At 47.2% G+C, this 24,816-nt stretch overlaps 1 protein-coding gene across 5 annotated transcripts in view; it reads right to left on the bottom strand.

Moving 5' to 3' along the window:
• Positions 1-24,816, bottom strand: part of cntnap2a (contactin associated protein 2a) — a 130,348-nt gene that overhangs the window by 7,577 nt on the left and 97,955 nt on the right. For 3 of the 5 annotated variants that reach the window (XM_086101550.1, XM_086101547.1, XM_086101551.1), the window contains 8 exons: positions 19,527-19,683; positions 18,726-18,853; positions 13,461-13,631; positions 8,675-8,893; positions 6,679-6,708; positions 4,727-4,963; positions 2,551-2,784; positions 1,625-1,758 (listed from right to left, as the gene is read on the bottom strand). In XM_086101550.1, coding sequence (XP_085957676.1) covers positions 1,625-1,758; positions 2,551-2,784; positions 4,727-4,963; positions 6,679-6,708; positions 8,675-8,893; positions 13,461-13,631; positions 18,726-18,853; positions 19,527-19,683 — 1,310 coding nt within the window. The remainder of the gene's footprint in view (positions 1-1,624; positions 1,759-2,550; positions 2,785-4,726; positions 4,964-6,678; positions 6,709-8,674; positions 8,894-13,460; positions 13,632-18,725; positions 18,854-19,526; positions 19,684-24,816) is intronic. The other 2 variants (XM_086101548.1, XM_086101552.1) reach the window with 1 other exon arrangement.

Here is a 24,816-nt window from a genome sequence, read left to right on the forward strand (position 1 = left end):
TAAACTCTCACTGGAGTCTGTGTGCTCTACATTCGGATCCTCGACACGAGCGGATCATTTTACCCCCTTGCGCACACGTGCGGGCTCTCCAAATGCGATTGGCCTGAAAGGGTGCGGGTTTTGTTTTCCACCCTGGCTGGAGGGCCGGATAATGGGACAGGATTAAATTGCACACATCTTATTTACTTTTATCTGTCCAAAACAAATTGGCGGCGCAGCCAAGCGAGGGTCGCGGCAACAAAAAGAAACGGTCCACCAAGGTTTGCCGCAACCCCAATTGACCAAACTTTGTCAATTACGGCCACAATTACGTGATCGCTCTTCTTTGACGCCGCGCCATTTCGGCAACACAATTTCCCCCCCGAGCGCAGATGATGCTTTTAACCGCAAATAAGGAACATATTCCAGGTGGAGTTCATGGGGGAACCAAAACATCTGAAATGTGTTTGCTTAACCGTGAGCTCAGAATGGATCCATTTTAAGCAAACTCTGCACACTCAAGTTTTAATGCCGTAGGAGCGCATTAAGCGTTCTATGATTTGTTTCCCTAATTGTAGCTAAGGGACGGCAGTAGCCCCATCACAGAAAAAACTCTGGGAGTCGTTGGCCGTAAACAACAGAATACGCTCTGCTAAATGGATACTTCTCTCAACGCCGCGATCAAATCATTGCTCATGTATACTCAAATCTCATTCGAGAGATATGTTTACGTCCTTTGGGACCGATGAGTTGATCGGAGCCCGCTGGGTGCCCTTCTCAGATTTGACCTCACCTTGTTTCTGTCTAACGTGAGCAGGTCTCTGTGTCTTGATTGGGCTCCTCAGCAGCCTCAAGAAAACTCTCCAATTCTGTTTCAGCCAGGACATTGTGTGTGATCAATAGGCAGCCCTGCCAGCCTCTCTCATCCGCTCAAGGCAGCCCCCCCCCCCCCCCCGCCCTCAAACAACCCCAAACAAACAGCAAAAAAACCCGCAGTGATTTATGTGGCCACTTGAGGGCAGCAGAGACACAAAACTGATATCTTGAGAGCGTGTGAGGGCAGTCGAGCATCAAATTCTCCCGAGTTGCTCCCTATTTTCCCTCGGTTTTTGCCAATCCTCGTTTATCTCTTGGCACGCCACCGAACAAAAAATGTTGAAAAGAATATACGCTGAAAAAAAAAGATGATCTTGTCACCATTTAGTTGCATTATTTGTTGTTAAATAAATGCCATTGGAACACTAACTGCAGCCAAGCTGCTGATCTCTCTCGGCGCAATCATATTTCACAGCACACTTGCTGGGAATCACAGCTTTTGATCATCATTCGAATTTATTTAAGAGAAAACCTGTACTTTAGGAGGGTGGGTGTTTTTTTTTTGTTTTTTTTTCCAAGGGCTGGTTTGTCAACAAGGTTGTATTTTTCTTAGCTGCCTCCTCCTGAAGTATCAGGATCTCAGCCAGCATTAAGACAGGTAGGGCGCTGATTTATGTAAGCGCACACGCAGACGCGCGCGCGTGCGTGCGCGCCTCCCCGATCAAAGCATTGTAATCTGTCTCCTGCAAGTGGATTAAAAGTGGCAGAGGGCAAGCGGTGTCATCTTCGCAGCAGTCCGCGGAATTTAGTGAGTGTGTACAGTCACTACCTGGACGGTGAGCCTTCTGTCAATGCGAGACAAATTGATGCTATGTGGCTGTCCGTTGGCCAGGTTCCGCTGGTCGACATCGATGGCAAATGGCTCCTTCAGCCCTCCCAGTTGATAGCGGACCTGCAGAGAACCTGCAAAGACATGAGGATGGAGCTTGTGATTTGGGCTCACATTTTTCTAGATCAAAAGGTCTACTTTCATCATACATCATGAAAACACCCGCCTCAAAAATTCTACCTTTATTATGAAGACCGTACAGAAAGTACTTACTTTGCTCCACATTGGTGGTTATCATCGAGCTATCGTACTGTATCCGCAGAGCACCGCTGCTCCCGGCCTTGATTGGCGCCTTTCGCAACACTGGCTGGCAAGTATTACCGGAGAAAATCATTTATAGTACATATGCAGTGCATTGACGCCGCAGCCGTCCGTATTGCATATGGAAAAGTGAAGGAATTTGCGACGATGCCTCGTTGGCTTGCTTCTCGACGATGTATCGCAAAACTCATGCAATTCATGCCGAGCCATTGATTGTATTATGCCATCCTCATTCCAGTTGACTCATATTATTTGCCAATTTTACGGCGACTAGCATGGCCGCATCCAATATGGCGGACGTGCTGACGTAACGCTCAGGACGGGCTACCTGGCTCAACGCAAAAATAGCTCAGATGAACTCACATTGAAAATGATATCGAAATATATCCCGTGTTTATTTGAAGAGATCCGTGCCTCAAGTGGGCAGGGGAGGGGGGGGGGGGGGGTCAGAGTGTTGAACCGGATCGCTCCCAGAGGAGCTTAAGAGGACCTCAGGAACAAGGACCGCTTCTCCATCCATTTGTCATTGATGAAAGCGTGCGTTCCAATACTATCGGCATCCACATTTTGTTTCACGACGTTGGAGCTCCCTCCCGACCGCTCACCATTGTGCCTCAACACCACCGCCATGTAGTCCTCCGTCCTGGAGCTGACATACATCAAAATGGCGGGGGCACTTGATGCGCTGAAGCTGAAGGTCACTTCCTCTTTTGTCGAGTTGACTTCCTGCGACATCAGGTGACTCGCGAGGACCTCGGAGTCCGTCGGGGCTCCCGCCGCAGCTTCCGGGAGCAAGTTGTACCTGACCATCGTCCCCATCTCAAAGAAGCCTCCGACGTCTGCGCGGGGGAGAAATCAACAAGTTACCAAATAGCCCTGAGGAGAAGGCCATTTGGTTTCAGACTTGTGGTTTGGTTTGCGTTTATTCTCGTTCATCCATATCTTGGCATTCTCACGGTATTGTGTCAGTTCCAGCTGGATTGTTGCACTTATGGCTGACAATGTTTTGGACTAAGCGAGGACAGTGCGCCCCTTGCCAGTGCTGGAGTCCCTCCAGTGTGCGCTCTTGGATTTTGAAAGCCAATTTTTTTCCTCCTCTGTTTTCAAGTTTTGCTAAGTTTTCTCACAGCTCATCAGCGTATCCGTACTGGACTGTTGTGCCAGAGGTTCAAAGGCGCACCGTGCTTTGACTGGCCCTTGAGCACCGATGCCAGAAATTTCCGTCCTGGCCAATCGCGTCTTGATGGGGTCCCTCGCCATTCTCACTTGACGTGTGGCGTCGAGTTTGTTTTCTTTTCCAGCTATTATGTTGTAAGAGGCTTAAGTCGGAGCCAAAAGGAAAGTAAAGGTTCATTATTCCAACCGTCGCTACAATGATGATGTTAAAGGTAATGCAGGTTGTCCTTGCTTTCTATTTGATTGCCACACGCACCTCAGGCTCAAATCCTCACTTTATCACTTGGGGCACGGAAAGCAGAAAAGGAAAGAGAATGGAGGAGGTGAGTGGGAAGCAAGGACAGAAGGGTACCACGAGCGGAGGAAGAAAAGTGAGACGGATGCTGCCGGGGGGAGAAAACAAGAGTGCAAAAAGGAATGAGAAAAGTGCAAGGAAGGGGGGGGGGCATGACTGAACAGTGACAGGAAATCACTGAACATGAGCTGAAGGGAAAAAAAGAAATAAAAGGATGAGATGAAGGAAAGATTGGATAGACGACACGCACACAAAGCAACATGCAAAAGGAGAGCCATCCCCTTTTTGGGCAAACGTGCACACACAGACACACGCGTTTGAGAGTTATCTGGATTCTCCAAACTCTGAAATGCCTCGGCACTTGTGACAGAACTTGCAGGACGTTGCACGCACGCACGCACGCACGCACGCACGCACGCACGCACGCACGCACGCACGCACGCACGCACGCACGCACGCACGCACGCACACACACACACACACACACACACACACACACACACACACACACACACACACAGAGTTTCCCTGTCATGTTGTCACCAGCCTGTCAAGACCACAGGGGGGGGAAAAAAAAAGGTTTAGGGAACAAATTAATTCACATATCGGGGATCACGTCAGAGCTAGCACAAAGGCTCTGATGGCGATGTCAAAGTTCTTTACGCAGCGTTTTCGGAAAACTTGATTTGAGACCCGCAACAGCTAATGACTCCCCAAGCAGCTTTCAGCCTCACGCGCACCAAAAAAAAAAAAAGAGTTACAAGGTGACACTAAGCTTAAGGAAGTGCCTTTGAATATTTCCTCAAATGTTTTTCGGGGCTGATATCAACAGTGAGGCGGATACACACTAGCAGAGCCACTTGCAATGGCAGGATTACGCTTTCGGAAAGTCTCGTAAACACGCATACCCCCCCACGAGTGTAACACCCCTGCCATTCAAGCACACACGGTAAAGCGGCATTTCCATGCAGGGCACTCGGCGAGGGTTCGTCACAGCCATAAAGCGCTCTAGCTCAAGTCACCAATGATGCGCCAAAGAGCCAGAGTCTTTTCTCACACCGATCATGGCCCAGCAAAAGGTAAGCCGAGCTGCAGAGGGTTTTAGCACTCGAAAAAGAGAGGTGTGAGATGAAGTGTACCATCTTAGATATGCGTCTTGATCCCTGCGATATTTTGACAAGAGCATGTTTTGAATTGTGGAGAAAAAAAATATGTCAATGATTAAAATTGGCCATAACATCGCCAATATGGTTTCTATATCTATTTTTTTCCTATGGAGAATTGGACTTGACTATATTTCTCTCTCTCACCTTGAGTGCAGAAGGGGCCATCATAGGCAGTGGCGGTGCAGTCGCACAAGTAGCCGTTGTACTTCTCCACACACTTTCCCCCGTTGCGGCAATACATGCCGTAACTGCTACAATGGCCTCGGCAACCGGGCTTGACCCCGGGCGTCACCTTGGCCCTCTCATCCAGGTCAAGGGTGACGCCGTTCATCCGTAGAGCTCGAATGCAGCCCAGGAAGCCCCTCTGGCCCCCCGCGGCACCTGCGCACCAAAGAGGAAGCGTTTAACAGCAACGCCCAAAAAGAAAAAAAAACAAAACAAAACATGCAAGTCAGGGTCAGAAAAGGCAGTCGGAATGCAAAAAGGGCAACATTTTGTTTTGAATGGCTTTCAAAAACATTGCCATCTTCACGGAAGCTCTGCTGTGATGCAAATCTCCCCAACTGAGCCGCCGCTCTTGGAATAACCTTCAGCCGGTTCCATTTCTCACTAATTGGCCGAGCCTAATGAACACAATGTCTCGATGAAAATCCCGCTCGCCAACACGTGTCGACGATTACACAACCGGTATTAGCGGCATACTAAACGCGCAGCGAGCGCCTCCTACGTGCCCACTTCAGCGGTGGGCATTCGCAGCATTCTTAGCCTTGGGGCTTCCAAAGCCATTCGATCCGGCGCCCTTTTGGCCTTGCGCTGTTGACTGTCCGACTGCTCATCAACGTGGACAGCGATTGGCTTTAAGGTAGATTGATACGTGCCTTAATGACTATCGCAATAAACACAATCATAAAAGGACACCCGTAGGTATAGATTGAAAGTGCAATCGCATTAAACAGTCACGGTGCTGTGCAGTTAACAAAAGCCGAGGGGCATTTTAGATATTAAAATCTCTCAGATGCATCCCTTCAATTACAGCAAAGTGGCCATTTAAGCACGCGCACACAGGTAAAGCCAAGATGACTTTCATTTTTTTTCCCTTCCCATCATGCATTATTCATGCGGAGATGCAGCTGGGCTTTTCCATTTTTCCTCTTCCATTTTTGAATTCCGCAGCGGATTGAACAAAACACTTGTTAATTAATCTATTTTGTGCCACTGATTGGCTGGAGGTTTCCACCACCTGTTTACCTCATTTCAAACTCATCCTTGATTAAACGGACACGAGGCTCTGAGGCCGATGGAGAAGGAAGCGGGTACGCACGCTCAGTCCTTTTATTCTCACAGATGCCCGGGTGCTGTCAATGTTGGCTTGTTGATGGATGAGCAAACAACCAACATTTGTGTCATTTATTTAGCCATGATTAAAGAAAAAAAAAAACATCTCAATATTATCTTCATCCATCCATTTTCGAATCCGCTTTTGTGTGGCCCTTATCTACAGCGAACTCCTTGCTTTAACCATAATTGCTGATTGCGCTTATGCTACACTCATTTGACATTCATAAAATCATTCTTGTCCCTCCTGCAGAGCTATCGAAAGGCAATTCTGCGATAGGATGCAGGGAGGTCCGCCTCTTTTACCTGTGCACCGTTTATTTGTGTTGGTCTTTAAAATGTCTTTAAAATTGTTTGGGATTAGATTGAGTTTGGACCTTATTGGTTAAAAACAAAACATTGGAGTCTGAAGCCTCCATAAGCCAAGGCGATATTATCGCCGACACTCTCATTTTGCAGTGCGGGATTTGATATCTGTCGGTTCGCAGCAATGCATCGCCTCGTTAGAAGAGGCTTAATGGGCTCGGGGTTGATGGATCCCTCCATGAAAAGCCGACGTGCGTGTTGAAACGAAGAGGCGTTTGTTAATTCCTCACGTCAATGTTGGGAAGTGCAGCATGACTCAAAACAAGTATCGATGCGAGAGCAATGTTAATAAAGCAACAGGCGACGAAGACGCGGCAGAAGTGCGGGCGAGATTTGACATGGAGCGTCTCAGGTGCCGCGGAAGCATTTTATCGCACTCAATAAATGTTACCTACTGTCTTGGCAGGTGGGTGAGGCCGGTTTCCCTGTCACAGGGTGTCGCGCGCATGCAGTGAGAAGCAAAAAGCAAGACGTTGATTTGATCCGATCGGGCGGAAGCCGGAAAGAAAAAGGAGACAAGAAAACATCCAAACAGAAGAGAGAAAGTGAGCATGCAAAAAACGCTGAAAATAAAGCGATAAATGAACCATTCATTGAGGGCGAGGCATCAAACGGATGGTTCGACGAATGAAATGTGAGATTGAGGATGACATGCATGTATCAGGTGAATCGTTAACTGTGTGTGGTGAATGACAGAAGGTTGATGGTCGAAACATTCACTTTCGAGGCCATTCAAGCAAATGAACCAGTAGTAGCAGTAAACACTAAAGCAATCCAACGCTTGATGGGGAGCATATTGACTGAGAGGAAAAGAGATGTCGATGGCACCCGAACACATAATAGGGCTGGAATTTGTTTTGGTGTGAAATGACACAGACGCATCAGTGCACACTTGAGCGAACAATTGTTTCCGCCCTGTCATCAAATGGGGCAAACAAATCTGCATTCATCGTCTTCATTTCGCCATGCATTGCTCCCCCCCCCCCCCCCCCCCCCGACTGCTCTCATTCTTGGAACCTCACAAAATATGACGCAAAAATGCACGACAGTAATTCCCAACGTTTACTGAACGGAGCATTACACTGAGCCGCAGATGTGACATTTGGAAAAAAAATCCCAAAACAAAACTACTAATTGGTGCACGCTGATGACTATTTCATGCACACCAATTACTACTGTGTGTGCACGAACTATTCATGCGTGCGAAATAGTTCCAGCAAGTCGTACCTCTACCGGTCAAGCAAGCTGGAAACTCAACAGCCTCTTTCAAGTGACCCGCAAGGTGGAATTTTTCGTGCTTATTTGTGCATATTAAAGCGAGCCCAGTCCGGGTCTTGCTCTCTTGCCTGATTGATGATCAGAAATAAGAACGCGCTGTCCCCTCTGCGTCGCTGCCAGCCGTCCCCTAATTCCCCTTTCATTATTTCTTGTGTCACCGGCAAGCGTTCGTACGGGCGTGGCCAATGTGGACACCGAAAAATGAACCGGTGTGAATGAGGTGCCGTATGGGGGCCGTTAGAATTTCCAGCTCTGTGACACCGAATCAAATTGCAAAGAGTCAAGTCCATTTTTTGGGCATCACTGAGGCGCGCCACAAGGCAAATGGGGACAAGGAACGGGGGAGGAGGTCGTGAAAGGGGGGGGGGGGGCGAGGCAATCCGATGAGAGCTAAGGCGACTGATAGCCGTTTGGAAGAATCTGCCGAGGACATGATTCGGCCCAATCATCTCGATGCCTGCAGCCTGCAAGTTTGGTTTTTCCACGATGGACGGTATATAATGACAAGCAAATGGGAAAGCACAGTGAGAGATCACATCATAGAAAAAGGAAGAGAGCAGATTAGGCCCATAATGAACACGGCACATCTCTTGAACCAAATGTTACGTGAGTCCGTTCTCAAACGAGGGATGATGGGCTCAGGTCTCTTTGTGCAGTGTTCCTTTTGGTTCCGTTAAAAATAAACGCGAGTCACCGTGTTAAAGCACATAAAAAGGTGACCTCACACGTTTTTTTTTCCGTACCCCCACAGAGCCCACACGCGGCATTATTGGATGTTGATTTACCTTCATTAAAAAGACATTATCACTTACGAATTCCCGAGGGAGCGCGCGTCCGTGCGTGATGAAATATGAAACTCTAATGTGATTGGGAGTGCGGGGATTAGCATTGAATTAAGATGAACCGAAGCCGCCGAGGAGAACATTTCCATGGGAGTCTGGGCCCTCTTTAACTCGAAAGAAAAAAAAAAAAAAAGGCATTCAACATTCAAATGTTCCCAGTGGCCGATAGACGGGAGGTCTTACAGGGATAGGACAAAAAAGCATTTTAATTAACGTCCTTTCTTTGCAAAAACAGTAAGCGGACAGATCGCTCACGGTTGTCGGGACTCACCCACGTAGAGCTGGCTGAAGAGTTCCAAACGCGTGTGCCCTTGCGCCGGCGCCGGCCGAGAGACGCGATGAGTTTGGTCCAGCTGGAGAACGGCCTCCTTGATGTTGCGCTCGGCCGTCACGCGGTGCCACTGGTCGTCGTTGAGAGGAGCGTCGGAATGCACCGCTAACTCCACCGGGCCGTTTCCCACATCGAAGGAAAACGAGACAACTTGTGGAGCTGTGTATGAAGGGGAGAAAAAAAATCATTGACCGCGTGCAGGTCATTTGACCCTCTTTTAGGTGGGTCCAAATTACACACGGGGTATTCTTTTTTTCCGAAAGTTATAGAGGTGAAGCAAAATTCCATTCAGAACATGTTCAGGTGAGGGACCGACTAATTGACTCCATCAACAAATCCAGTGCAGCTCGAGCTGCGGCTAGCAGACATCATGGCTAACGATGTCCTCTTGATGGGATGGCAAATGGATTTAAAATGCCATCTCTTTAACTTGAACATCACTGCGCATGAAAAAACAAATAAACAAAAAGAGCCTTTCTTCATGTGCAAGCGAATTTCCATGGGGACATTATAGCATACTCAACTCAAGTCATCCTTATTTAGTGCAGTGACGTTTCATAATACAGGACGGACCTAAATCGAGTCTGTTTTCAGAGGCCCCTTTGAAACAATAGGCCCTATTTTTGCAGATCCCAGGATGCCGACACTTAATGCCCGGTCTGAAGGAATTCTACTTTCTCGTTAACAATCGTCACTACACAATTAAAGTGACACCTTCCAAAGCCCCCAAACGTCCTCTTCTGGAGCAGTCATCTGTACAGGTAAATGTGCACTCCATTTCTAATCTAATGGCTCATTTATTTCAAAGCAATTCATTTGGCCGGTATCGATTTCTGCCCGGTGATACGTGACCGATGTGGAGAAGCGCTAATCTCTGAGGCAAGGTCGATAGGCGCCGGAAACTGTTGGGCTTTCGCGCGACCTACATTCCTGTCAAGAGAGACCGCGGTTTCCCATTTCTATTTGCCGCGGCGCAGCGTTCATTGGCGACGCGGCAAGGGCGGCCGCCGAAGCCCGAGCAGACAAATGCATGAAGACAAACGACAGCGGGTGTAAATTAGCGGCAGAGGAAGACAGCAAATTTTAATAGCGCACGATGACCTTGTTTGGCTGCATGATTAATTTTCATCATGGCTGGTTTTGCGTGCAATGCGTGTCATGGAGGGAGTGGCTTGGAGCTACCCCTGAGATGAAAAGTTAACGTTCCAACAGAAGACGCTGTTTTACGTTTCAAGACCAGAACGGTAATCTTTGTGTCTTCTTTTTGTCCATTCGACTTGACTTTGACACTGGAAAGGGAACGACACTACCTGATACGTTTTGACCTCTCTGCAGGTAACCGATAATCAGTCCGTCCAAGGGTGTGTGTGTGTGTGTGTGTGTGTGTGTGTGTGCGCGTGTATGCCTGTGTGGAATCAAGTGAGAGGAAAGGCCGAACAATTCACAGTTGAAATCACTCATTTGTGTGCTTAACTGAATGCCATTTTCACTTGCGAGGCACCCATTCACGTTTGATCTCTAAAGGGTACAAAGCAGCAATGAGGACGCAATTATTTTTTGCGGCTGGAAAGTCTGTATTTGCAGTTGCCCGATCAAAAGCCAATTTGATACAATCTGCCCAGCGTTCGGCACGGCAGCGTGCCTTTTGAATAGAGCCAACCGGCTAACAAAGGCACACGTTGCGGATGGCGCCATATGGCAGCAGAAATCCAAAAGACTAATAACCACTTAGCAGCACCATCTACGTTTCTGCTTCATTTGGTTCTGATATGAGAGAGGCTAATTGTATGTCGTCCATAGTGGAAACAACCGCCGTATTTTTGCAGTCCAGCCATCCTTTCGTTCCGTTCGGTCTCCTCCTTTATTGCTCACTTGCCTTTACTTACCTACCAGTTTTCCCGTTGATTGATGATTTGCATGACAAATAGTATCGCACGGTTAAGGGGCGCGCATGAACCTAGGAAATAAATCTCACAAAGCGACGCCTTGGAGACAAACAGCCGAGTGTCCGAGCAACGCGACGGCCTTTAGTAGACCGGATTAACGATCCCCCGTCGAAGAGCGCGGGGTCCGCGGGGCAGGGACGAAGAGCTCGCTTATTTCATGCTGCGTGCCGAACGTTCATGCGCCGCAGGCTTTAAATGACTTCATTATTTGCGCGCGCCACCGAGATATTTGCATAGCCGAGTCCCGTGCGCGTGGATTCAACCGAGCGTGGAAAACATTTGTACGTTGGCCTTGAGAAACGCCGCCTGATCTTCATCTTCCCCTCGCGCTTTCTCCATTGAGCTTTGGATACACCGAGGCGCAGGGAGCCAAGTGGCATCGCCGATCACAAGGGGCGCGGATATCTGCCAGGGCTGAACAATCATCATTTGGATCGGCACCCGATTGCCCACCTTCAAAAATACCCGCCTCCCGCATATGCCTGCAATTTGTCATGGCCATTAAACTTTGGGACAATTGGAGGAAAATGTCACGAATAAAAAAGTATCATGATTCTGGACCGTTAAGATGGAAACAAATTGCTGGGTTCTTTCTTGGCCAGTCCCTCTGCAAAGCTTTCGATCACAATGAAGTGTTTCTTTTCTTTCTTTCTTTTTTTTGCTCTAATCCTGCTCGCAGACAAACAAATCAACGGCGGTGACGAAGCAACCTGATTTTGGAGGGAATAAATACAGAAATTTGGCTTCTCTTATTAATCAATGACTTTTTATCCGTGCGCCCACGTGGAAGTTGAAACACCCTTAAGGCCGTCCAAGTTCGAGTTCAATGAAAACGTTCTGGAAGAGGACCGAACGCTTCACCAGACAAAAATGCAATCGGTTAAATATCAACTGCAGACTAATTTCACCAAACAGAAAGGCTCATATTGGTTTCCGCTACTTATCCATCATGAGATACGGCCCAGACAGACAAAAATTGACGGCGGCTGGAATTTCACACATCTCAGGGCTTGTCAGGTCTTCACCCGGACCAACACGGACATTCAGACAATTTTATAAGTCCCAATTTGGGCTCTACAATCCTGATCTGAAAATGTCTGAGAATGTCGATGACCTCCAAGGCAGAAGTGTCCAAGTCTCAAACGGCGCATAGACAAACACGGAGGCGCCCAGAGGTAAAGTATTCCTGCATTTTAAGAGTCTTCTATACGGCCTCAAATCCTCTTAGTGGCAAGGCTCTCATAGTTAGTCTTCTTAACAGCCTCTCAATGATGTCAGTACCTTCTCCTTTCTAGCGAGATTCCAAGAGAAATCGCATCCACCTGACAGCTTCGCGTCGACCAAGGTCACAGTCATGTGCATACTGCACAATGTCGTGTGTGTGTGCGTGTGAGAAATCGGGAGCGCCTGCACCGTCACAGTCATTTATTTGGGTCTAATGCTCATCCTTTCACGGGCAGACGGGATTGCGGAAAATACATTTTGCGCCATGCAAGTGGTCAGAGAGTGAGTGTGTTCAGATGTGGGGAAGTGGGTCAGTGCGTGAACGCATGCACACCATTCCTTTTTGTGATTGCGTGGCGTGGGGGAAAAAAATGCGAGGTGATAGCACGGGAGGGGCACTCGAAGCGGGTGGTGGTGATTTGTGACACATTGACAACACCGTTTTGTCATGAGTGAAACTTCAGCAATGCGCTTTGCGGTCGTAGACACCTTTGGAAGACAAACATCGCAGCCCTCGGGAAACGTTGACGTCCAAAATGGTTCAAAGGCATGTTTGGCTGCTTTGTCTATCTGCAAAAATAAATAGTCCTCTTTGCTTCCAAAATCATTCGGCACTTGGCATCTGACAAATAATAAAAAAAATTAAAAATAAAGGGGGGGTGGTTGGGAATGACGACAGGCTCGGCACAGCAGCAGGCCACGGTCAGCAAGTCCCCTTTGACATCAAATGTTCAAATCCACTTTGGCTCTCACTGAGAGGCAAATGGTCATCTATTTGTGCGCGCATTTGTGCCAGGACACACACACACACACACACACCATGATTAAACCGAAGACTGCCATTTTAATTGCACTTTTAACACTCTTAATCAGAGTGAAATCTACCATAGCCGCACGGATAGTAATTTGGGCTGCTGGAAAAGGATCGTGGCAACCTGCTGCAGGACATGTAAAAAGAGACTCTGAAAGGGGACGTGGGACAGATGTCTCATCATTTAGTAGCCATCATTAATGCCTCCATTTCTTTCAAACATCTGCTGGTGCTGTCTCTAAAACATTTAAGGACATGAGATTATAGGTTTTTTTTGCTTCTGAAATTGGCAAAGCTTCATAAAAGTGGCTTTTAAAGTTGCATCAGGCCAGAGTCACCAAAACGGTCCCAGCGGGCACCGGATCGCCCCCGAGGAGCACAGGATTAGCTTGCAAGCCTTTTCGCAAAATAGCTTGCGAGAAATGGAAGCCATTGGCATTTCCTAGGAATGTTGCAGAAGTGATGATTTGAAAACCGAAGCACTTGCAGAGATTGATAGAAATGAAATGTTACATACTGATACTCTCTGAGAGGACGGCGTGCGTATTTGACATTTTCTTTGTTTTTCTGTGTGTGTGTGGGGGGGTGGGGGTGATTGTGTTTAACAGAGTTCCAAAATGTACCCAGTTAATGCAACTACATTTTCAGTCTAGCTTTCATCAATAATTGGTCTCGGCCGTCATCTCACACAGTTGTACGCCACAGGAGGAAAAGGGTGAGTATGCGTGAAGGGATGAAAACATACATTTCAACTCCAAACGGATGAAATCTGTGTTGCCAAGATTTTCCAGGAAGACCCCATACGGCGCACTGGTCTTGAAATAGAATGAGATGTCAGCACTGGTCTCCCCCTGGAAGGTGGCAAAGTGAAGGTAGGACGATGGGGTGGTGAAGGAAGCGGCGTTCCAGTAGTTATCTGTAAAAAAAAAAAAAAAAAAAAAGACATAGGTTTATAACCCACGGGAAGCCGATACCTCTCCATCCAAGATTTTGTCATTGAAAACTCAAACTTCCATAGGAGAGGTTTTAATGTAGCTCGTCAATTTCTGCAAGTTCGGTGTAATTTAATGAACGATTTATGACAAAAAACAAAAAGCGCAATCAGGCCACATCTTTCCATTCTGAATGCGGAGACACGGAGGTGAGAGGAGTTTCAATCCGGCTCGGCTTCTGATAACAACTTTTCTAATGACTCGTGATTGAAGCTGAAGAAGCGGCTGCTAATGAAGACAAAGTAGCTTCGTGCTAAGCGGCTGCTGATAAATTATCAGACTGTGGTTGATGAAGTGACGCCATCGCCGCCGCCTCCCTTCGCCTTGTCTTGGTTCTGCGCGGCCGTGATTACTGTTGGCGAGGGGGGGGGGGCGGGGGCGCTCATAAGGGGAGAAGACATTTTCAAAGTATCAAAATTCAGAACTTGACAGGATCCTTAACACGACTCATTTTAAGGCAGAAAAAAAAACTTTTCGCAGTTTTGCTCTCCTAGTTTTAATATTTAGTTCTTTTCATTGTGCCCCGGCATTGTCTGGCAGCCATTTCAGGGAGTTCCCCGCCTACTGCCCCAAGACGGCCCCAAGATGGGCTCCGGCATGCCCGCGACCCTCCTGACGATCAAGCGGAATAGAAAACGAATGGAAGGATGTTCTTTTCATTGTGGCTGGAAAGCTCCATTCACATGATTGACAAGCATTGTCTCGGAATTCCAAGTTCATTTAGACCTGACGCAAATTTGTAAAAGCACAACAAGCAGTTTTTGTCCATCTGCGTATGTGCGAGTGCGTGCGTGTGTGTGTGTGTGTGCGTGTGCGTGTGCGTGCGTGCCTCCTGAATCTCTGCGATAAGTGTTCCCGCATGATAAAGCTTAGAGACCTGCTATCCTGATTGCCTTACATCCTGTCACCGGGGGGCAAGGGCAGATAGCGGCCACGAATTCGCGTGTACAGTATAAACCCGCACGGCCACATACCAATGCTGTTTGGATGATTTGGACACAGCATTGCTTATTGAACTCCAGGACTTATTGGGATTATTGCTGGTTCGGGTTTTCTAAGATAAGATAATGACTACATTTGAATCTTCATTCTCACTTTATGGTACAAAAAACCCCCAAACCAAACCATGCAGCCCAGCTGAAAAAACACAGCACACGCACACTTTCTCATTGGACCAAAGTCAGTTTCTCGAACTGGTGAAACATTCCGCATTGACAATATCCGAGCGCAAGGACACACAAACAGGATGGAAAACGATGTTGATGTTGATTTGTATGCGCTGCCTGAAACGTCAAAAGCCTCCAGCAAGAAAGGGGGGTGAAAAAGCTGTCGGCGACGTATAGAAGCAAGACGGACGCGAGGATAAAGAAGTAGCGCCTGAGGCCGAGTCGCGCTTCAGGAGGAGGGTGCGGCGACGGCAAAAGGGGAAGACACGTGCCAGGTGATGGAGAAGGAGCCGCGAGGATCTCAGGTCGCGGGAGCGGGAAATTTGAGTGGGACAGAAAGTCAATGTTAGTGAGTTGCGGAGATGAGTCGTGGAAAGTCCAAATAAAATGAGGATGGCGCTTTCCTGCATTCGACGAGACCGCATCGGTCGAAGGAGAGCGGACGCTGTGTGAACTTTGTCAGTTTGTCGTCGGCCCCGGTCAAGTGGGAGAGCGGGTCCGCTTTTTGGCAGATGTGATGTCGCGGGTCATTTCATAACTGTTTGCTTGCATGTATGTTGGCCGGATTGTTGCTGAGGGGCCCATCATGAGAATGACACGGGCAAGGAGCCAGGCCAGGTGGTTTGTCACGTTGCGCATCCCGAACAGAGGCGGGCCACGTCCAGTCGCTCATACTGAGAGTTTGGCAATCTGCTATTTCATCACGGAACGCCTCAGTGCTTTTTAAATGCATCTGCGCCAGCGCTAAAAGGCTCCTCCGATCCCCACTCGTGAGATAGCACGGGTCCGCTCCATTATTTCTTTGAGTGTGAAAAATGTGCCGTCAACAAAGTATTATCATCGTAATGATCGAGCTGCCTTGCGCCGCAGATTAAATCCATGTTTGCTTTTCTTACGCTCAGGTTATTGCTTTCCCGAACACCCGCGCTACTTTGTTGCAAATATACCCCTGCATCTCCAACTGTGTTCCATCTATCCGTTTTCTAAGTCCTTCAATATCCAAAATAAAATCATGAAATAGGGGAAAACACGAACAGAAGCCGTGAGTCCAAATTTATGACCCCCCACCCCAAAAAAAAAACTGTTAAAAGGAACTCATTCAGTTTCATGTTTATAAATGAGGAATTTGAGAGCTGCAATCATTTGGCAAAACACTTGAGAGCGACTTTTTGATTCAAGCATGAGTTGTAGTCGAGGCGTGGAGACCTCGAGACGATTTAAGCAGGCACATACCAATGGGATCATAACGTTGATTTTCTGGAAATGTTGCCGTCGGGCAAGCTGCTACAAATGCCTTGACACCCCAGTTGCCACCCCTACTGTTGGCAATAAATCTATCGATGCGAAATTCCAACTTGTATTCTCGACAGCCCCGATATAGTCTCCATCGTGTGGATCAATGTTTTAATCACCAATTTAAAATTCACCCCTACTCTGACCCCGCCTCCTTTCAACAAGAAATGGTCGCATCCTACTGCCGAGCCAATTAGGGAAAACCGTCAAGTGCATTTTACTTTTACTATCTCGGGCTGACCACAGACGGTTGGGTAGGCTATAATTTGTTTGCGGTTGCTTGATGTTTAATGCGGTGTGTTCAAATGGTCTGTCAAATGTGACAACTTCTGTGAAATGTACTTTGCAGTATTTTTCAGTCGAATAACGAGGCGCCGCGGCGGGGGGGAACCTGACCTAGCTTGCAATGAGGCATGCTTGTGTAGCCATACAAAATGACCTTTGGAAAAATAGTACGGTACATTGGAACGTTTTCCGGGGATCAAAACTAGTTATTCGTGTTAACTCTTAATAAGGAAAAGCTAACACATCCACAAATTAAAAGTAATACTCCGTTGCTAGTATCAATGATCCCAAAGGAGTCCCCGTCTCCTCCTCTGGCCAATCGGTACCCGTTTCGGTGTGAATGGTGCCAGCCCATCGCAGGGCACACAGAGACAATCAGAGCCTCTTTTCCTTGATCGACTGTGAAACGTTTGTCGAGAATGACTGACGCGATAGGCAAGGCTGGCAATGAATTTAGCAGGCCTTAAACGCCGCAGGTCGGAACACAACGCAGCGCAGCAGAAGTGAGAGCACAAATGGTCAATAGGGCGAGAGCTGCCAAACCTGCGCGTGTCTTTCGCTTGACCAAAAGCCAGACAGAGTGCATCGATGAGATTAATTTTGGGAGAGAAACGGCAAGATGTGTCACACACAAAAAAAAAAAAAAAAAACCCCCAAAACAAAATCAGGCTTTGAAGTACAGAGAAATACACCAACGTGAAGACCCCACATGCATATATACGACTAAATCTGCTCATCTTCAGATGCTTTCTCACTCACTAGCACAAATGAGCTCTTACACCCGCGCTGCAAGAAGGAGAGATACCGCCGCTCGTTCCTACCGACTGCTGTCAGGCTGCTGAATAAAAAAATAAAATGATGTGAAAAACAATTGTAATTAGCACATCCACCTTATCTATATCTATATTTATATTGCACTTCATTGAACGGTGTACATTTATTTTGTGAATGCAAACACTTTGTTTTTCTTCTTTCTACCCACAATCTTGCTGCTGCGGACTGTAAATTTCCCCAGTGTGGGACAAATAAAGGATATCTTAGTCTGAAACAGTTTCCGAGATCATGTGCAAACATGAGAACCCTGCACGCTCAAATGCGACCTTTGTCTCCTCGTGGACCAAACTGCTCTGCGTGACCCGCTTGCACTTGTTCCCTCCTCTGGTATTTTAATTAAGAGCCGGTCAGACCAGCAGCAGTCAAGTCTTAAAAGAGGCTTCACACTTTCCAAAGGTTTCTAACAACGCGTCAGTGGACAGGACACCGCTAAGTCGTTCTCATAATGGGCTATTTCTATTACCATTAGTACAAATTGTTCTTTTCTTGGGGGTAATTACTATAATAACGGCCCAAGTACTTTCTTTTCCGACATGGCTTTCATAGGTTGAATACTGCAAGAGGTGTTTTTTTTTGTCTTTTGTTCTGTCTTTTGTGCAAGAGGTCCACAAAAGACAGAGGAACATGAACGCATTTTCGAGCTTCTCAGTGAGGCGGCGCGGTGGTCGATTGGTTAGCACGCCGGCCTCCCGGGAGGAGTTGCATGTTCTCCCCAAAACGGCCATTTGCTAAATGTTTCGCAACAGGAGCGCTTTTAATAAGTGCGCAAACAGGACCGGAGGTGTGCTTTTGATTTAACCTTTGCCGAAACCCTTCACAAAAAGGTTACGCAGCCGCGCCTCTGCAACAAGCTGAGCATTTCCAAAATGACAGTCTTCTCCGCAGCTGAGGTCATTCATGCACATATGTGCCGTTAATTAGGCCACTGCTACTGCGCTTACTCAACCTTACGTTTTAAAATATCTTTTGTAGCTGCAACGAATCCACTCCGCGCTCTCTGTTTTTCGTCTTCTCGAACAGGCCCCCCCGTCCATACTGAAGCGTCTTTTAAGAGCGCCTGATCATTACAAAGCAGTGCGCTCCGGCTTTGAGCCACAGCGGCGACCTTTTAACTGACTCTGAAAGAACCTCCTCGGCGCTCAGCGTGCAGCCGGCTTCGCTTTCTCCGAACTCCCGTACCTACCGCATTCAGCCTTCGTTGGATTTGGATTTGCAGAGCGGGCTTTTGTTTGGATTTCACGCAATAACCTTCACCAAGCGCAATCCGTGTGACATGAGGTGACGTTTCGATTGTCACGGGGTGTTTATTCGGTACGGTGCAATTGAGTTGTGGTGAAAAAGAAAGAAAGAAATAACTCAATGAGCTTGCCGCGGGTGGCGATTGTCTTTTTCCCGCACGTCATTACGGAAGTCGATAGTTATAGCAATGAGAACACTCACCATCTCCCTGGCATCGCAAGGGCCCGACGTTGAGCTTGGCCTCGGAGCCAGCTCGGTTGGTGTCTCCCACCGCAACCTGACTGACTGGCAGGTGTTCCTTATATGCCAAAAGACCAGAATCTTCTCTCCTGGAGGACAAAGAGCTGAATAAAACTCCAAACTCTGAACTCGGTGGCGTGCGGTACCGAAGGTGAAGTGAACGGAAAAAAAAAAAAAAAGAATTAATTCATTGTGAAAATGAATTTAGAGTGCTCACCACAATAGACAGACAACAGATGAGCAAAACAAAATTGCATTATAAGATGTTGAAGCCGAGAGTCATACATTCAGCGTGGAGTGTGTGTGTGATCATGAAACAAAATGTGTTCTTCATAGGTCCCTTGACCTTCACTATTTGAGTTTCAGAATAAAATGAGCTCCTTTAAAACTTCTGACGAGGGGAAAAACCAAAAAGTTTTGTTCCGGATTCCTGTTGGTGACCTTTGAGGATTCAATGAAAGGGCAAAACCTGGCGAAACAATTTAGAGGTTCTCGGACTCGAACCAAGTTTGTTGATTTGTAATTTAGGAATGTCGACTCGACAAATCTCGTTTCCGAGATTTCCAAATAATCCCTCGGAGCCACTGGGGCTCAGATGGTAAATGGTGTCCTTGACTGAGACGTCCTGAAACCGTGTTGGCCCCTTTTGCCAAGGCCGGCGCCTTGATGGGAGCGAATGGCAGCGGGCAACTTTACAAAGAGCGCCAACAATGTTTCCGCATGACCCGCACGGTTATATTTGACCCGGGAGTCCAACTTTACCATTGGGAGTGGTCGGCATCGCAGTTGCAGTCATACTTGGGGTCAGTGCAGTTTCGGTCGATGCCGCAGGCACATTTCTGGATGCCGGGACCCGAGCCCCCCCAGTAGAAGTGCTTTTCACTGCCGCGGCCCACCCACCATGTGTAGGGAGTCCCACCTGGGGAAGGAAAAACACAAAGTCAGCATAGGGTGTACCTGACGACGGTGTCGTCTCTCTATCCTGCAATCGGAGAAAACTCTCCAGAAAAGTTGCAGAAACTCACTCTGATGACCAACGGATTCATTGTTGAATCGTTCAATATTTCCGGGTGCTTGCGTTTATGTGAGTTCATGTTGGCAATAACCACTGCATGGTGACTGTCATGTATTAGTCAAATATATTATACCCAGCTGGATGGCTCACAGAGTCACAGACCCCCGAACCCCTCCAAAAAACAAACAAAAAAAAACAACAACTGTTTGAACTGTGTGAAAAAGCTTGAGAGCAAATCTCACTTTGGGGTAATGATGGTACCGCAGCGACAAATCTTATAAATAACGAATTAATGCGATCAATGAACAGCTCGAACGTGCCGCACGCTCGACATACATGCCAATGTCTGAGAAGTGCTTTTTATAACCGCTCAAACGTTCACGCAAACATGCACGTGTTCTCAGTGTCTGGGGCTCTGGATAAACTGAGCAAAACATCCCCCCAAACACAAACGCTTTCAGTGCGGCGGATCCGCAAAATAGTGGATCAATTCATCTTTGCCAGAGCGTCTCTGTTCCTGCTCTTTGGTCATTTGTGTTTGTTTGTTGAGAGTGGACTGCGGAGCTTTGTCGATCTGCTCAGCACCGGCTGCTCTTTGTTAGCCTCATTTTATTGTCATATTGTTTTTTTTGGGGGGGGGCGGGGGTCGTGGGAGCCACATTAAGAGCGCCCTGGGATTTCACCAGAGTCTTCCATGTGAATGTGTGTGGGAGGAAATAGAAAAGGAGATTTTGTACGTCCTTTGTCTTTGTGCTTATCTCAGCAAGTCAGTGTGTTTCGTTTTCGCGTCCGTCCTCCTCCCGTCACGGCCCACCTATTCTTCACTCCACTCAAAGAACCCCTCGACCCTGATGCCGTTTCCCCCGATCTCGATCACTCATTTAGCCCTCTCTTGACTCCAGGCTTCCTACCTTTCATATCTTTTGGTCTCAGGGGCTCTTTTTCCACCTTTAGCCATCTTGCCATTATCTCGCCGCTCGCGCTGAGGTGCGCATTTGCTCCGCCTTCACGTCTCATATCTGCCTCTTTGGTCGTCGAGCTCCGTACGGCTTCTGCCTCGCAACGCCACGTCTCTCGCCTGGCATCTAATCTCGTCGTGTGTTTATTCGTCTGAGTTCGGATGCTCTTTCATCCAATTTGGCCCCCCCCCCCCCCCCCCCCCGCTGCTCTGACCGAGATCTGAGGCCGCGTTTTGAAATACGGGCTGCCCTCCCCTTGTCGATCCCGTACGGGTTGATCTGCAACGGGCTACCGTGCATTTCAAACGACCGGAGAGTTTTGTACACTTGGCATGCTGCTGAGCAATCACATTTCAATGGCGGCCCGTTTGTTTGGAGCTTCGACCGTTAATGTAGCACAAATTCCACTAGAACAGGGTGGGCAAACTACGGCCCGCGGGCCAAATCCGGCCCGTTGGTCTTTTTAATCCGGCCCGCCGAAGGTTGGTACACAATTAAGGTTCGATGTCAACGACTGCATTCATTTCATTTGGACTTGTAATGACAGGCATTTCAATGCCAGGTGGCACAGTTACTTGAAGTTGCAGAGCATAGGGAGGAAGGGGGAGACGATACGGAAGCCCGCAGTAGCGCCAAGTCAAGCAAATCCCGTTTGATACGACGGAATAATGTACTCTTAAAGTCTGAAAAACGTGCCAAAAAATGCAAAATACTGCTTTTTAAATAAAGACATCCAATTAATATTTCGAATTTAGTTCACCCTTTTGATCCGGCCCTCCATAATATTTTCTGGTTCTCATGTGGCCCTATGCAAAAAATAATTGCCCACCCCTGCACTAGACTGTTGCATATATTGAAATTGAAAGTAGAAAACAAAAACATCCGCATGTCGTGTCTTTGGTCGGAGAGCCTGCTTTGGCGCTAACGAGCACCAAACTTTTGAACAACGCATGCGGGTTTTTTGTTGTTTTTTTTGGTGCGTCGGTAGCGAAAAACTTTGAGTGGTATTTGGCATAGAAAAAAAAAAGGGACACCTGGGATGTGGCCTTGTGGGTCCCAGTGCTAGAAAACCAGACAGCTATATGCTTGCGTAACCTTGGGGAAGAGAGACGGACAGGTCCTGTCGGTTTTCCCTTCTTTAGTTGCTGTGCAGGAATATTGCGATGACTCCGATGTCTTTTCCTTTGACGAGACCGCTGTTGATGAGATTTTTCTAATGATGCAATTCCCTGAGTCTTTTGTCTTAAAAAAATGCATTCTGGGAGCTTTAAATTGTGGCACTGGAGAGCAAAGTGGACAGTTTAGTGTAGTGCCTGTTTGCCTGCAGCAGAGTCCGAGGCGGGATGTCCGCCTCGTCCGCGCGGCAGACGAGCCGATGGCAGAATAATGAGTTTTTGCCAACGGTTTCAACCTGAGAGCACCCGTAGCGCGGACAATTTACAGGATCCGACTCCTTCCCTCGCCCGCTGTTAGGCACGACTTTACGCTCTAATAAATTCACTCTACATACCGGGAAGCCCATCACCACAACACGCCCGCACAAAAACACGCACACCGTATCGCAGGTCATCACCGTGTGTCGTCGGCCGCTGAATGAAAAACACGTCGGAACGGAGAGAGGAGGATGGAGAGGGAGGAAAAATTCATATCAATAGCCGCGCCTCTAATTGCCATGTCTGCTTGATAAAGGACACAATACCGCACCCCCTTCAACCCACACGCATACGCGGTTAGCGTACACACAAGGGTACAAACCTCGGGCAGTCACAGCAATTGGAAAGCGTCTGCCAGACATAAACAACCATAATCATCATTACCAGGGAGTCATCGCCGTGCCTTTATTGGTGTGTCGCCCCCCTCCCCCACCCCCCAGGTCAAGGCCAATGGACAGATAGATCATGAAGAAAATGACTTCTGCCAAAGCCCGCTCATTTGTCCGGATCATTCGTTTATTTTCCCAACACATCCATCGGAATCGTCATACAAGAGGATATAACGGCAGCGTTTATGAATATAGAGGAGGGTGATCGAGGGAGATGGAAAAAAAAAACATCGTACAGCGAAAAAGGAAAGACATGAAAGTCAGGGCCTGAGAATACATAACGAAGGACACCTAAGATAAGGACTCGGCGAGTCAGATAAGAGTGGTGACAGACAGATGGCGATGGAGGAGGGAGAACTTCTCCACAGCTGCAAGGAAACGCAACACCTCAATGCACGCGGGAGGGATTTCACAGCTCTGGTATGAAGATGGCAAACTCATTGTAGTCTTCAATTCATGATATTCCAAGCGGAAAGGCCACGCTATAAGGTACGCCGGCCGCAGCCATTAAAAAAGAAGAAAAAAAAAAGTTTCAAGCCTGTCAGACAGGGAAATAGCGAGTACATCTGTCATAAAACGTGTTCCTTGAAGTATAGCCATGCAATGTTTTTCTATCAGATGTTTGCAGCCTCACAAATCTCTGTGGTTCAGCGACGACTACTGCGACTTTGAAATATATTCATCAAGGACGTCACACTAAGATGTGATGTTTGCTGCCTTTTTAAACGCAAACTTGAAAGGACTATATGACCGCAAAAAAACATCAAGTAGCATAAAATGAAAAGCTTCACAGCTGCTGTTTAGGACACACGTGGATGAATCTTCAAATCGCTTTAAAAAGCCTTTTGTGGCGGTTATAAGATGAATTACTGAATTTCAAAAGGATACACTCTATGGACACAAGTCTTTGGCCGTGACTTCTTATGGCATCGATCAGAGGTAAGAGCCTTTCTCACCTTACCAAGTGACTATCAACAACACAACAGGAGAGCATTTTTGCTCACGGTACGTGGTTTTGCGCTGAAGGGAGCGTGTCCCAATATCCATCATACTACTACCATAGTAAACAGCAAGGATGGGAGAGCACCGATACCTGCAACGGGGCTGGTACTCGGCCCATACTGATACCGGCTGCCCTCTTGTGGTCGCTTTCAGTAAGTAAATCCATTTTTTTTCGAAGATTGATGGGAATGGTCCAAAAAGTAAAACAGTGCATTAAATATACAATCAAACAAATGTGACAGTTAAATATATACAGTAACACAGTTATCAAACTCAAGGCCCGGGGGCCAGATCTGGCCTGCTACATCATTTCTCCATGACGCTTGCTAAAATCGATACCAAAATAAGAGCGATATTGAAAGCGTTTACCAAACCCCGTCATTCCAGTAACTTCAACAACTGATCTGTTTGCAATTCCACTGAGCCACAGTACTCAATAGCACGCACGCAAGCAAATTAAAATGACTTCCTTCAAGGGAAAATACAAAACCAGAAAATAAAACATCTCTTTGTTGTGTCTGTCAAGTGTAAAATTTTTTTTTTAAAAATCACATGTAAGGTTTTTTTTTTTTTTTTTGCTTTGTATTTGGCATGAAGAAACGCGCATCCGGCTGACAACGGGCTGCTCCGCATGCCATCACAGCACTTTGTTGTCAGACGCATGATGGATTTCAGGCTTTCATTCTTGAGCATGTTGTGTTTTCTTTTGTTCCGAAGATCTGTGTTGGCTGCCTCTTTATTTTTGTGGATGCAGTTTAGAAATGGCGACATCTGAGAACGGTTTCTTATCCATGCATCCATCCATTTTTGAGGGGATTTTGTGGGGAACTGGAGCCTTTAACTGTGGGCCAGGTGCCATTGAGTCCCCTGGCACGTCGCGACCACCATTTGTTCACATTCACTCCGCTTTCATTCACCTCTTTTTGGAATGTGAAATGAAACATTTTCGTTACATTTTTAAGCAATAAGGCAATAATAGCCAGTGGTGCAGTACAATTCTGCAAACTTAAAATCATACGACCAGATTATTAAAAATGGAAGGATGAAAGGGCCACTTTAACTTTTTGAAACGCGGTAAAGTCGGTCAAAAGCGCAATTTGTGATTGCTTGTATTGTCTGCTTCATTTCATCAGCTTTCTGTTGAACGACTCAAAAGATTACAAGCTGGTAATGAGCGATGTTAAAAATAAATAAATAAATAAAAATAAGGAAAAAGGTTGGGTGGCTCTTGGACACGGAGACATTTGCACAGTC

The sequence above is a fragment of the Hippocampus guttulatus genome, chromosome 21 (genome assembly GCF_054856545.1).
Source record: "Hippocampus guttulatus isolate MCC_2025c chromosome 21, RoL_Hgut_1.0, whole genome shotgun sequence".
In the NCBI taxonomy this organism is placed as follows: domain Eukaryota; kingdom Metazoa; phylum Chordata; class Actinopteri; order Syngnathiformes; family Syngnathidae; genus Hippocampus; species Hippocampus guttulatus.